This window comes from Orbicella franksi, chromosome 15, assembly GCF_964199315.1.
Source record: "Orbicella franksi chromosome 15, jaOrbFran1.1, whole genome shotgun sequence".
In the NCBI taxonomy this organism is placed as follows: Eukaryota; Metazoa; Cnidaria; class Anthozoa; order Scleractinia; family Merulinidae; genus Orbicella; species Orbicella franksi.
The window spans coordinates 10065871-10081000 of NC_138159.1; the positions used below are offsets into that span (position 1 = coordinate 10065871).

Sequence of the window (15130 nt, forward strand, 5' to 3'; positions counted from 1 at the left end):
ACTAGGTCGAGGACGTCGTTCACGGCGTGAAAACCAAGTGCGAGTACATGTAAACAGAACTGAGATCTTGTAACCATCGACCTAAAACCATCTAAAAATTTTGCCATGTCTTCCTTTCACGAATTCCAAGACCTGTTTCTCTTGAGCTACGAAAACGGTACTATCGACGACAACAAATTCTCAGTCCTACATGAGGATTTGACGTCGAAAACTCCCGATTTCTCATATCAGGTTTTCATTCGAAGAGATGAATGATGCCGAATTTTCGCCCCGATATAATCTAAAACGACCTTCACGGTCTAAAATTCTATCCTAAAAACATAAGCGAAAGCCTTCATGTAGATAGGAACCAGAAGAAAATGAAATAGAGTCATTTTTCAATTTTTGAATTCATTTAATTTTCTACTTTTGCTGACAAGGAAATTCAACAACGGACAAATCGACAAACCCAAAATAATCTTATCACCAACGATTTCTACACCAAACTCGCCGTAAAATCTAGTTAATACAAAGCTAAGAGGTTAAATAAATAACCAACTTTCATTTCAATAGTTTAATTTACATTTTCTGCCTCAGAAACACGGCGTAAATAGATTAATACTTACTCACGTTCGCTCAGGACGGCAAACCTGACGTTTTGACGTCCTAAACTTCACGTGGACGACGAGTCTAGCATTCGCAGTAGCGCGGTAAGGGGAAATTTTACTTCCGGTCGTCGTCCTCTGGGCTCGTCGTCCCTATTTAGGTCCCTATTTTCAAGTCAACTGCAAAACAGCCACATTTCTCATCACCTGCACGAGGCTGATGAAATTAACATGACCATAATTAGCCAATCAAAAGTAGTTTGTAGAGCCTTATCTTGCATATATTTTATGTAGGGAAATGCTGATTTCTAACGAGCAGTGTTGTGCACGTATAATACGTAATATGTGCAGTGTCGAGGTTAGGGCCGGAAACATGGCTACCTAATGGCTCCGTCTCATAACACCACCCTCTGACCCTCATACTCCCACCCCCGGGCATTTGTCATATTCTTCAAAGTGAGGCTAGCTTATTTGTACAAATGTCCTCCGCTGAGCTTCGGGAAGACTTCAACTACCCGACCCATCGCATGGGACAAGGTCAAAGCTTTATTTTCCTGATCGTATGTTCCTGATTGACGATGGTAGCAACTGTTCACAAATAAATGAATCTTAATAACTGTATCAATTGTCAAGGTTTTTATAAGCAGTGCACCTCGGAAAGTAACAAAACTTAACAATATGTAAACTGGCATTCTATTTTGTCGGGGACTTTATGCCCATATTTCTATGCTTGAATACCAGTGACAAGTTATAAGACAGCTTTGTTATCATTGTAATTATTCTGCAATCATTTTTTTAATTTCTGATTAAACGGATTAGATTAAATGATTAGATTGGATTCTGCGATTGCACTTTCAAGTGCAATCAATACTCTAATTGACTAATAATTACACCAGCGGTTTTGCCCTGCAAATCTGTCAAGGCTACTTTCCACCATCCTTGGTGCGCACAAAGAAGTAACATTGCAAATTTTTGCACATCTGGGGGTGAGAGTTGGGCTTGGGTTCGCTTGAAAAGTGTAGGCATCCAACGTTAAATACGCGATATCGGGAAATTTGGAAATGAGCAACAAAATATTTACGTATTTCAAAAACTTAAATATATAATTGAGTTTGGCACTGCCCCATCCCCCGGCCGGGCGGATCTGTAAAAATAAATGCCCGACCTTCGGGCAGAAAAAATTTTCAAATGCCCGACAAATGACCATGTGGATGAAGAGGCTTCGGATTGACTGAGCACTTCGCCTTTCTCTCTGCTCTTTTTTTTCTTTTTTTCCTTTTTTTTTTTTGCTGTTTTTTGTTGTTTTAATAACAACATGTGTAAAACTTCACTCATATGTGCAGAGTTTTTCCATCACACCAATTGTGACATTTCGGCGTAGGATCACCAGCACTTTCAAGCCCCCACACCGTACACGTTATGCAACAATTGGAAAACGCATCCTTTTAACTTGCTTTTTATTTCATTTCGAAAGCATTCACATAAATTGTGCTTGAGGCGGTCTAACCCTGTCGATTCCCTGTCATGTCGAGCTTGGTAGTTCTTCGAGTGCTTTCATTTCGCAGTTACATTAATAAAATGAAAGGTTTCATTTACCTGCAAAATGTAGCAAAGGGAAAACTTTTCATCCAAGTAAATTCCAAAGAAAGTCACGTTGGTAATCTCAGGAAATTCAACTGACTCCATATGAGAGAACTACTGGAAATTTCGTGACGGATACCAAACCTCTACTGCGCAAACAAAGCAAACTGCATCTTAACAGAAAATGCAATTTCGTGGATATGCTATCATGAGTCTCAAAGAAATGATTCCTACAAATCTGTATCCAAACACTAGTTAATTTTTTACAGAAGGTCGGCCATTACAGGTAGCTCACAGGCGATTAACAAATCATAAAGATCTCCAACAGTTACGGGAAAGCAACTTGTAACATAACCTAGCATCTCATCAGCTGGGTTCCGTGTGCGAATGTCAAGGAAATGAATTTCGTCTTGAGTTAGGCCCAGTTTCTCTGCAACCTGCTTCCACTCGTCTCTGCCTATACGAAACACGATTAAAGTGAATAAATCAACCAATTTACTTCAGGAAGACTGTTCAGAGTTGAAATTTTCGAATCCCTAACCCAAATGCCAAATCAATAATACTAAATAAAGTGTTTCACCACTAAAGCGACAGTTTTATTCTCTTTCAATGATTAAGCCGTCGAAACAAATGGCGAAGTTATTCTCTCAATGTGAAAAGAACGTGATTAAGACTTTTGAAATTGAAAAAAGGCAATCCTTATAACCTTACCACTCAAAGAAATGGTTATCGCTCTTCTCTGTTGAAAAGGAATATTTCGAACAGCAAGAGTTTCAGATAACAATGGACCTGGAAAAGAATCAAATGTAAGTATTTTACCAAATTCGTACCGTCACCACAACTGAGTGGCTTGGAAAATGCGATGAAAGCGCTTTGAAAAGTACGAAGTAAAAATATAAACCGCACATGTTGATTCGTTTTTTTGCTAGTAATCGGTCTTACAGATAACGTCGCAGCGCGGTGTGACGTGATTCAACCTTCCCAATAATTTCGACCACTTCATCGGACCATTCCCATCCCCCCACCCTCCTCCTTTCTTTCCTGTTCTATCCTTCCTTGCAATTCAGTTTTTATTCTGTAATTATTATCCTGAGTCAAGATTGTTCTTTAGCATGTTACATATAATGACAAGGTCTCTAAATCTTGTTAAATAAAGATCAGGCTTCTTCTTCCGTTACGTTGTTCAAACAATTGCTCTGTCCTTCCTTGAAAATTGTAAACCATCTAATTGTTCGAGGACCATGTTGGAAAGCGACTGCTTTCCTTTCATGTTCGGTATGCATCCCTTCTAAAGCGGAGACAAGGCGCAATTTTCTGATCTATCCTGTCGTCACTTCCAAGACGTCGGTATAAATGAACTTAATATGTCAAAAAACGTGTCACATTGCAATATTTCAGTAAAGTTAAAGAAATTATCTTTCCCTCCCCTAAAAGACAGGAAACAAAAGCAAAACGACACCAAAGAATGATTCACACTTTGAGCAAAAATATAAAAGCACAATCATAAACATAGGTCCAAGCCCAAACTCAAACCCAAGGTCATACGTAAGTACATAAGCATGCACATAAACATTTAGAAAACAAAACCTATCAGAGAGGAACACCCAAAATAACTGTCAATCGCCATCAATTGTCAATGGTCGTCATCATCACCATCACCATCACCACCACCACCACCACCACCACCACCATCATCATCATCATCATCATCGCCATCGTCATCGTCATCATCATCATCATCATCATCATCTCCAACAATGCCAGTGTCACACCTACCAGTGGTTCCTGCAGGTGTAATCTGTCTCAAGTGTTTCACCACATCTAGTCTGTTTGAATTGTTTGCATTCCTTGCCAGGCAACGGACCCACTTCCTGGTCTCAGGCTCTGGATGTTCCAGTGACGTGTATTCCAGCTGGAGATTCTGTAGTAGTGTATCTACTACATCTTCGGGATTGCACAATTGTGATTGAAGAGTTGTAAGAACTTCCCGAGGTAATGCAAGGGATGTGTCACAATGACCTGTAGATTTAAAATGCACAAAAAGAAAACATTTAGAGAATCATCTGGTGAAAATGACAGAGACGTTTAAAAAAGGTAGCTCTAAGCTTAAAGAAAATTTTTCTATAAGGCAAAGGAATGAACAACATTTTAGGAGACCAAAGACATGGAATCTCTAGAGAGGTACGAACAAGAAATAAGAGAGAATCTTACCATGTAAAAAAGGAAGAAGCCCCCCGGCACTTTCATCGGCTATTCCAGCTTCCAATTGGTTAACCGGCTGAAGGGATCCTAATACGTTACAAGGCATCGCAGGTGATCTTCCTGGCAACTCATCTAGTTTAGATTTAAACACATGTACATAGCAAAAACCTTTTAGAAAAGGGTCTAAGCTGTATGTTGTTCGCAGGGATGGTATACAGGGGTGGATCATATCATATAAAAAATTGAAAACTAATTTTATTACAGACAGAAGTAAACCGAATGAAAGAAAGGGAGCAGACCTTGCACATAAGTGAGAAGTCTTCCATCATGTTCATCAGACAATTCCTGCTTTTGATAAATAAAGAGAGAATGACTTTAGTTTATAAGTTTGCTTTCGAAATTTAATGTCTTTCTAGATCCCTATCCTATCCCTTTGCGAAGTGTGAAATAAAAAGCGATCAAGAATGGTGGTCATCCAACTCCTTTTTTGATCATAATCCGTTTATATTCAAATTAAGAAGGAGGTTTCAGGGGGATGTTGTTGCTATGGTCACCTATCATATCATAAAGATGTTCAACGTTGATTGAAAATTCTTTGATGCCATTTGAAAAGCCACATTCAACATTAAATGGGCATCGTTGACTCTGCTGAAGAGAATTAAAGGATTAAGTTTATAGCTCTTTTCTGAGAAGTCGTTAAGGTATTTGCGTAGCTATAAACACTCTGTCCCCTAATCCGGTAAAATACGTATATCCAGTATAACTCCCTAGAACCTTTTAACTTAATGCACAACGTTAACACCCCTGCTCACCTTGTCATGCTCAGATAGAAACCAAGGCGCAAAGTGTGCGATCGAAACTCGGTTATCTTGGGCAGTGGCGGATCTGCTGCAGAAGACCTGTATATCACCAGTGGCTAGTTTAGAATCTCGAAAAAAGTGAAGACATTCTTCTTGCTTGCAGCCTTCTGCGTGGTGATTTCGGCAGTAGCTGACTTTACGTCCTGGACAACAAACTGGGCATAAGAAATTCAGCTCACATACAACGTTCCTCACCCAAAAGAACTTGTTTTGCATGCATTTAATCATCGAAGCAAGCTGGGTACGAACAGCACAAGCCAAGTTCCCATCAGAAGTGTCCAGAGTTTCATTACCGGTAAGGATAAGAAGCTCGATCGACAAAGAGTGGCAAAGTAGGACCACAGAGCGGCCTTCTCCTTGAAGGATGTAAAATCTCGCAAACCCGTTGAAGAGTTGTGGAGGTTCTTGCCGCGGAAATCTGTCAAGACACCATTGAAAGAACTCCAGAACAAGCCGGGGAAAGAAGCCTGCAGGAACTTGGCCAGTTTCAAATTTAAGAAAAAGAGATGGAATTTGTGCGGATTCAACCAAATCACTGATCGCGTTTGGTGGATGTGACTTCAACATAGATGGCACCAGATACTGCTTGCTGCTCGAACCATCTATATGCAAGGGCAAGGGGCAGAGTAAGCTGAATTTTTCCATTATTGCAATAAGACATTCGTACGTTTCTGTCTGTGGAATCAGAGAACTCCAAACATATTTTAACAGCTTTTCCTCTAGGATTCCTTCTCTCTCAAGTTTACACCATAGATCAACGTATGGCTTCTCTTTCCAGTGATAGGGCCTGACTGTAATTACCTTCTTGAAGACGTCAATCAGCCACTGAGGATCCAAGACCACCACATCATTCAGCTCTAGTGTGTCATCAAAGTGAATTAAAAGGCGTAGATCATGCAAAAAGTTCAACAATGTGAAGAACTCACTGTCTTTGTTAATGATGCACACCTTGGACGCCAGATGTTTTGCTTGCGCGAGAGAGATACAATGGTGCCTTTCATTCTTCAGAGTTTGAAGACATTTCTCGTATCTTAACCATTTAATAGGAATAACTTCATTTACGTGCGGTAACTTCTTGGCAACATCAAGTACTACCTCCCGCAAGCGTACGACTTCTGGACATTCGAATTCACTACCTGACTTTGTGTTATCAACGACAAATACGTCAGACAACTGAGGACCGTATGGCTTATTCTTAAGCGTCCCAAATATCTCTTTGGCGAGTTCAAATGAATCGCAACCGCTGTAAGGTTTATCAGCATGAGTGCACACTAAGAAAACTGCTGGAAGCTTCTTTGGTAACACCTCAGATTTATGGTCTTCATCGTCATCTTTATCCTGACTGGCTAAGGAAGCCACAGAAGTCATCCAAAAATCCAAATAATCCAAATTGGTTTTTAGATTGAAGTTATCTTGAAATTTGTTGTAGACTCCTTGCTTTACGACAGGTTTGGCTATGTCATGTGGATTTTGGCTGAGGTCATAGACCAGCAAGTAGATTGCTCTTGCAGTGAGAAAGAGTGGGTGTGTCACATAGTAAACCGACTGTCCTGCAAAATCCCACATAATTGAATGGATGTCATCGCTGTTTTCTACCAAGCCGTTTTGAAGTAACGTTTCGGTTCTAACAGCAATCTCTTCAAAATGTGACATTTGCACTTGTGTTGTGACAAGAGCATCATCTTCTGGAGTCTGTTCTGTTGAATTGGGTACTCCCGCTGCTGGTACACCAGGCTCGTGGATTATGTCGGTAGGTGTGGGATCTCTAAATGATTGCTCACTTGGCTCTGGACCTGTTGATGACTCGTGTAGTTGTGTTTCCATCAGCATATCAGTTATCTCAAATTCTCCTGAACCAGCACCAGCTCTTCTTTCATGCCCGCTGTAAACTTCCATCAATTTTTCAGCAACCAACCGTGCTGCGTTATGCGCAAAAGAAATGGCCTCTGAAGCAGACGTTGACTCTTCATCCTTCTTTCCTGTCATCCAAATGTCACTGGTGACTTTGAAATGATATCGATCCACATCAATGCCGTCAGTGCTATCTTCTTCTGGATTGAAGATTGTTCCCTTCAATGACTTCTTTAGGCTGGTTTTCCCTGACCGGTCTTGTCCAATCAACATTAATGGTACCCTCTTGACACACGTTTTTCCTTCAGCCAGGGCATTATTATAAGCTTCCAAAGCTAGAGGACCCCGCGCAAGAATCTCTGGAGGAACTGTAAACGCAACAAAAATGAAATTAACAAAACCTTCCAATGTTCTAGGAAACCACACGATAGCCTGTAAACGGAAAATATGTTTCATACCTGATTGCACCCATCGTCAATTGCTTATGATAAATAACACTTTAATGTGACGGTTACGATGTCTCGACACAATTTTTTCTGGACCATACATTGCATTTTCAAATCAGCTTTTTAACAATCTTCCCCTTATCGGATCGAAGTCAAAATTACACCAGTTACTAGAAGAGATTGACGGACTACTGTTCTGTCTTACCCTCGATAAATAAGTTTATTATGATTATGATTATGATTATGATTATGATTATCTTTATGATGAGGGCGAAGGGCGAAAGCTATGCGACTATCATGTCATGGATCAGGGCAAAAGTGTCTTTTGCGCTGCTGAGATTAGTATTACTTTGCTTAAGAGGCTCGCGAGCTTCTAGGAAAGTCCACTTAGAACTGTCGGGCATTGACTTAGATATTGGAAAAGGACATGCAAATATTCGCTAAGGCTTTGAGAACGCTATTTCCGGGGAACGCTCGCTAAAGCCTGGAATACTGAGCCAAGTTGACATTATTTATGCTTAATACCATGTTTAGACTACTTATAAAGCAAGTTTTTTTAATTAGGCTAATTTTTTGGCACATTTTCTGGAAGCTGAGCCATTATTTTGTTTTTCATATTATGTCATTTATAACAAAGAATTAATACAGTCTTCTTATTATAGCTCGCAACTTCATAATTTTTTCAATATTTTATTGTTTTGTAACTACTCAATGATTTGTAAATAAAATTTTATTATTAATATTATTATTATTACTACTATTATTATAAAAAATCAAAAGAATCAAAATCGGTAAAACTTGACTCCTTCGCGTGATGCAGATTTGCTACAAACATCTTAAAAGGCTGCCGCACACTAGCCAATTTTTTGTCGGGGTCAAATTGGGTTAAAATTTTTCCGGCCATCAGCTTGCCTCATACCAGCCGATTTTTTGTCGTGACTAACCGCGTTGAGGCTTGGGGCCGAGTCCTCCAAAATCAAGATGGCGCCTATTCCACTGACGTGACTCTCATGACATTTCCTAATTGGTTGAGGCACACGTGCGCCCCGACAAATTTTCTTGGTCCATCGCACACTAGCCGCACCAAGACGTTTTGAGATCTAGCATTGTCAGATATCGCCCGACAAGCCCCGATCTTGTCGTAGACTTCTCTGAATTCGCCGCACTCTAGCCGACAAGTGAAGATTTTTGGTCGGTCGACAAAAAAATCGGCTAGTGTGTGGCGGCCTTTAAACTATGGTGAATGGCAAATGGAATATCAATAGAGAAATTCTGTAAGTTTGATTTGAAGTAAATCGCAGACATATTTCAAGCCATTCTTTTTTCATAACAATAGTAATCCGACCGGTGCACCATACTGATACATTCGCTTCAAAATAAGCAAAAATGTGTCTGGAAGCTATGATACGAAATCAGGAAAGTCGACTTGATTTTCTTTCTCGCGGCGGCGCAAAAAAAAATATATTGCGTTGACCCAGGATCGCTACGATCACTGCGATCGTTGCAATCGCTACAGAAAAAGTTGAGTGATCCTAACGACTGCTGGTTCCCATTTCAACGCAATAATCACTACTGACGATCGCTGGAGAGTGGTTACCATATGATCATAACAATCGCTGAACTTTTTTGAGGCAATGGTAGCGATCATATGGAAACTAGCCTCGTGGAGGGATGCGCTACACAATTACTAACCCGGAATAACTACGCATAATTTTTAAACCGTGATTTTGTAAGCGCAGTTTCCTTCTCGGTTCAAACGCCCCTTATTTTATTACTTACTTATTACTTGAATCAGTTTTAATGAAACTTCCGAGTAAAACTATTTGCATTATAAAGTATTCGTGCTGAACGTCTCACTAGGATCTATCGAACCGTTTTCAAGACTTTTGAAAAAGCGCTAAAGATAATGCAGAGTGTAATGTATAGCTCTGACAGTACTCATAACACAGTTCCTGTATAACCCCTACCATTAACTCCTGGTTTGTATTGACCTTGCTAGTCAGCTAGGGATTTTGATCAGACATAATCTTAGCAGTGTGTATGTTTGATGTGTGTATTTTCATTCACAATCCAAGAATACGTTACAATTAATTACCGTTTGTCAAGACAGTTCTTGAATTTTACTATAGTGTTTTACGTTAATTTTTGCTCATTTTAAATTAAATAATACATTTAGCGAACGTGACAATTTTACTCTTCACGCAAACGTTTGTAACTTGATACTTTTGTTTTCCTCGCAAAAGTATATAACCTGAAACTCTCGTTTTCTCGAAAACATACGGAAGATGTGCTTGTATTCTCTTCACAGCTGGAGATAAATGGAAGAAAGTTGAATGTCGCATGAAGAAATGGAAGAGGAACGATTTGCTTTATTTAACACGCAAATTTTCCTTTGACTGACGAACAAGAACTAATTTCTTTATCAAATTGTCACGAAACAGCACGTTCTGTTCCCACCTTTGACGTTAACAATAAAACCGCTTAAATTTAAAATACACACAGATATCGATTAACACAACTGAGAAACGTTTCCACGAGAAGTATTGAAAGTAGACAACGCTACTTGACCGAGATTATATTCTTCATCGGTGAACGAGTCCCCTCAGAGACTGATAAAATTTATGCTTTCAGTAGGTACTACGGAGTCAGCAGCAATATTTAAGCACTTTCCCGGGTTTTTTGAACAACTTGACAAGTTTTAATGCCACTTACTCGGGAGAGTTTCGGCTGCGGGTATGAACATTTTGGTCTCTTTGATAGAGACAATTAAAGGATGAAATAAACGTACTAGTGTAGTTAGGCGTAATTCCAAAGGACACACAGTCACAGTAGCATTCTTGTATCGCGCTAACGATGCTAGAACGCATGCGTATGACTCACTAGGTTTCTATCACAAGGAAACGCGCTCAACGTTAGTCTGTGATCTTGTATGAAATGTATCTTCCACCTGATATGTAGTTGACACTAACCCTTCAGTTATTAATCAGCGCATGTGTTTAGAGCAAATATTGGTTTTGTTCTCAAGAGAAAAGTACCACAAGGAGCAATCTCGTTCCCAGAGCCCACGTGTCTTTTGGTCAGCGCCAACCAAAAGACAAGTGGGCTCTGGGAACGAAATTGCCATGTTTCAAACCAAGGCACGCATGCGCTGTGAAACCGGAACTCCTAAAATCTTGAAGTCTGGAAATTGATTATTCCAGGGCTCTGTGTCTTGGCGCTGACCAAAAGACACGTGGGCTCTGGGAACGAGATTGCACAAGGAGAGCAAGTGGCTTTCTAAAACAAATATATATATAAAAAATATGTAGCTTTTTTGAAGTAATCAACGTAGTTACATGTACTACCCAGTTTATGTAGCGCTCACAAGTACCTACCCCATCCTACCCCCTTTGCTGCAAGCCTAATTAATTAATTAATTAATTAAACAACATCAAAGTTTACACCTTATTGTCATAGTTCCATAGTACCTTATTGCCATAGTGCGTGCATTAGCGACGTCAACCTCCAAACCATCCCAATAGTGCACTCTGCACTAAGAACTCTCCTTTCGGGATCGCGAAAAAGAAAATGAAGTGAACTTCCATGACGTCAAAACATGGCTTCCAGACAATTGGGCATTATATTGCCGCAATTTCATAAATATAGTGTTCATCTGTCGGTTCATTTACTATTATAAAGTTTTTGCGATTTACTCGAAAGCAAATACACATAAATTCTAATATCTGCATATTCCAATTGCCATAAGCCACAGTTATTTCAGTTAATTCTAATTACATTTACTAATTCTAATTAGTTATGATGTTATAATTCCAATTTGTTATTAGTTAATTAATTCTAATTAGTTATAATTATAATAAGTTACAATCAATTCTAATTAGTTATGACATCAGCAACGTACTGCATATTCAGCGAGGGCTATTCCCAAAGCGCTTCGGTGATTTTAGCTTGAAAGAAGTAGCAGCGGAATAAACAATCCGAAAGAAACTGACAATTTTTCAAATCACCCTGTAAAATCGGCTCCTTCTCCAGTATGAATCAATGCAGGATGAAGTGGTTAGCCAAAAAAATTCTTTGAGCTTTCACCCCACTCAGAATTAGGAGTTTCTCCACGGTCAAGGATACCATACCAGACGGTTAACTGAGATCATTTTGTTCCTCCGCGTACTGATGCTGCAAGGGTTTACCTTTACAAAAAGCTTGTCCTAATCGGAGCGCCGTATCGTAGCGTACACACTACGCTATCTTAGTCATATCATCATACAGTTTAAACACTGCGTTCCAGCATTCAATTGAAAGCTGAAATCACTGAATTGAAACATCTTATTTTATTTCACCTTTTAGTCTACTTGTTCGCATTTCATGATCACGAACAACAAAGACTTGAACTTCCCTAACAAACTGAAGAAACTCGGGTAGTTTCCCAAGTATGACCTCTGGTTCCCATTGCCCGCTGCTGAGTAGTTTGTCCCACTCATCACAGTGTAATTGGAAGTCAATCTGCAATATTAAGAGGAGAAATATAAATGACAAGCAATGAACAGTATTTTGGCACTAACATAAAAAACCTTATTTTCCATCAACAGAAAACAGTCATTTCATGGTTACAGACGCATGGCAGCTATTGGTGATGTGAAAGTAAATGTGCAGTCATAAAAACCCTCAGCGTTTTAGCTATTTCCCGGGTTGTTTTCCAGCTTTGCGACGAGCCATAAAGAAGCACTCTCTCTACATTTGAGCTGAAAAGCCTTTTTTTGGTCATCGAATAAGGGAATCATTTTAAACCTCTATAATGACGTGTGACGTAAATGTCTGTCTAGGTTTACCAATACGTGCATTGTTCCCGGGATTGTTATTTCATCTAGCTGTTTCAGTTCTCCCTTAAATTTGATCTATAGCTGGATAAAAGGCAAATTAATGTCGTCCGCATATTCCAGTTCTTTTAATGCGGTTGTCAATTTCCGTCTAATTCCAGGACGTTGGTGACTTGCTGTTTCTTTCATTTGGCAATCTAAAACAATAGAGGTGACAGCATGCATGTTTGCTTGACACCAGTTTTCACGGTTTTAGATATTGTTCATGGAGAACGCTACATGTGAAATTCCTGTGCGAAGGTTGTATCTTTTAGGGGATGCCATAACGCCTGAAGTTTCCATAGGGTGTCCCGTTGTACGCTATTAAATTGCGATATCAATAAAATTCAAGAGCAGGGATGTCTGCCTTTCCATGCATTGCTCTCAATGTTCCTTCCCTGGGCTATGTGCATACACGACCTTTTTTACGGAAGCCCGCCGGTTTGATCCTACTTAGCCGCTTACCCACTGATCTTTGAATCCTATCAGTCCATGCATCAGTCGAGATCCATTCTTTTCTTTGCCTACTTCAAAGCCCTACAGTACAACTTCCCTTCCAGACTCAATATATCATGTATATATGTTCTTGAGACTTTGTCATATATCTCCCACCCCTGTTTCGACCTGTTTCTCCTTCTCCGTTTCTGCCAGAAGATCGAGCCTGTACTGTAATCTGATCGTCAACAAGCGTCTAAATTCCATTTGTAATCATCCGACAGACGAAACTCGCTGAAGGAATCGTTCAGTAACTGATAACTGAACTAGCGAAGACTTGTCCACAGTAAAACCTAACCCGTGCTTAACAAGCGTCTAATTTCCATTTGTAGTTATCTTCGATCGAAATTAATTGTCACCGACTCGACCTATGAACTACGAACTCGTGAGAGGTTTACTCATAAACTAAGAAAACACGAGCAAACCAACAAAATGTACGCACTTGTGTTGTTGCCTAAACTTATTCACCGGATATCCTGTGCCACTGTTATTTCGAAGGCTATTTTGTTCATCAAGAGTGTCCAAAGGCAAGACTAAGGCGGACATATTCCCGAAGCCGTTGCACTGTCCGTTGTCATTGATTTTTCATAATTTGCTGACTTATGTGTGACGCCAATAATGTATGCAGTGTGAACATGGAGCTTAAAGTGCACCTAACCCCCAATTTTTTTTCGCTAAAACGAATCTACTCGCTATTTGAGTTTTGGATTCGGTTAAATCCTCGATTTACTGTGCCCCGACAAATTCTCGAAAATAGCTCCAAAACACCGCCATTTTATTTCGACCGAGTTTGAGGAGAATGGGTCCAGCGGCTGTTGTAACGTCTACCCAGGAAGGTTCAGTATCTCACCTCCTCTCATTTCCTTCAGGATGGTGCAATACATATTCGAAGAGTGCGCAGAAACGCCTTCCAGAAGTGCGGCGGTTGCAGCAATACCCCAGATTTAAAGAAAGATATACTGTGCAATTTTCTGGCGATGATCAGTCAATGGTACAATAAAGACGTAAACGGAGGCGGCGTTAGCGGAGGCGACGTGGCCGAGTGGTTTAGGGCGCTGGATTTGAAATCTGGAGGTTTCTGGTTCAAATCCTTCGCCCTACCGCTATCTGGATTTGTTCTCGGTAGCCCCGAGTTCAACTCCTCGGCCGCGTTGTGTAAATAGCCAACTGGCCAGCCTCCCACCAGTTGGGATTCTTAATAGTTTATGTTATGTTTGAAATATTTGTTTCTTTTAAATGTACAGTGTCCTCAATTAGCACATTAGTGCTAAATACATCGACACTTAAATAAAGTGATTAGCAGTAGCAGTAGCAGTAGCAGTAGCAGTAGCAGTAGCAGTAGGAGTAGGAGTAGGAGTAGGAGTAGGAGTAGGAGTAGGAGTAGGAGTAGGAGTAGGAGTAGGAGTAGTAGTAGTAGTAGTAGTAACCATGATATCAGGATTAGATACGGAAACATGTTTTACAGGTTTAACAGACATCAAATTATGTAAATATTATAGCATTTTGTAAAGCTTAGCTCTAGTTTTTGTCACAATAAACACTCCTCATTATTATTAAAAAAAGAATTATTATTATTATTATTATTATTATTATTATTATTATTACTATTATTATTATAACGATGGTTGATTTTATCGAACCAAAACAAGCGAACTGAGTCTGTGAGAACCATTGAAAAACTCACTGGAATTTGTTCCGCAGACTTTCAAACGCTATTTTCAAAATTCTCTGCTTAAAGCCAACCAGCAATTTGTAGAAATACTACCGACAATCTATATCTTCCAATCCCGCAGTATTTATTACATAGCCGGCAAAGTTGGGTGATCAATCAAGAAGCGTTACTACCAAAATACTGATATGTAAATAGGTCCCAACTGCACGCCGCCAACCAACACTTAATTCTCTTTCGATTTGGAGTGCGTTTCTTTAAGAAAATCCAAGACTGGATTCTTAAATCCACTCTAGAGTGGATTCTTCGGTTCCTTTGACGCACCATGATCCAAGTGATCTTGGATTGATCTGTTTAGTAAAGAAACGCAAAATCCGTTTTCGGATTCTTTCGGATTTACACCCGCTTTCACTGTTACGTGCATAGGCGACATCTTTCGACCATCTCTCGACATTCCATCTTTCGACATGCTATGTAAACGGCTGAAAGACCGTTTACCTGTGAAACTGGCAATTTTCCCGGTTATTAGAGGAACAAATGACAAGTATATGATAATTACTGACCTCAAATGAATGAAGAAGATTGTGGAATT

The 15130-nt window shown here is 39.8% G+C and overlaps 1 protein-coding gene across 1 annotated transcript in view; it reads right to left on the reverse strand.

The window, feature by feature from the left end:
• Nucleotides 1–461: 461 nt before the first annotated feature.
• The window catches only part of LOC145470432 (uncharacterized), a 38388-nt gene continuing 23719 nt past the window's right edge, over nucleotides 462–15130 (reverse strand). Inside the window, exons 9-15 of the mRNA XM_081454237.1 lie at nucleotides 11871–12021; nucleotides 5180–7446; nucleotides 4667–4712; nucleotides 4377–4499; nucleotides 3942–4184; nucleotides 2877–2954; nucleotides 462–2622 (exon numbers count right to left, since the gene is read on the reverse strand). Coding sequence (XP_081310363.1) covers nucleotides 2429–2622; nucleotides 2877–2954; nucleotides 3942–4184; nucleotides 4377–4499; nucleotides 4667–4712; nucleotides 5180–7446; nucleotides 11871–12021 — 3102 coding nt within the window. The 3' untranslated portion in view covers nucleotides 462–2428. The remainder of the gene's footprint in view (nucleotides 2623–2876; nucleotides 2955–3941; nucleotides 4185–4376; nucleotides 4500–4666; nucleotides 4713–5179; nucleotides 7447–11870; nucleotides 12022–15130) is intronic.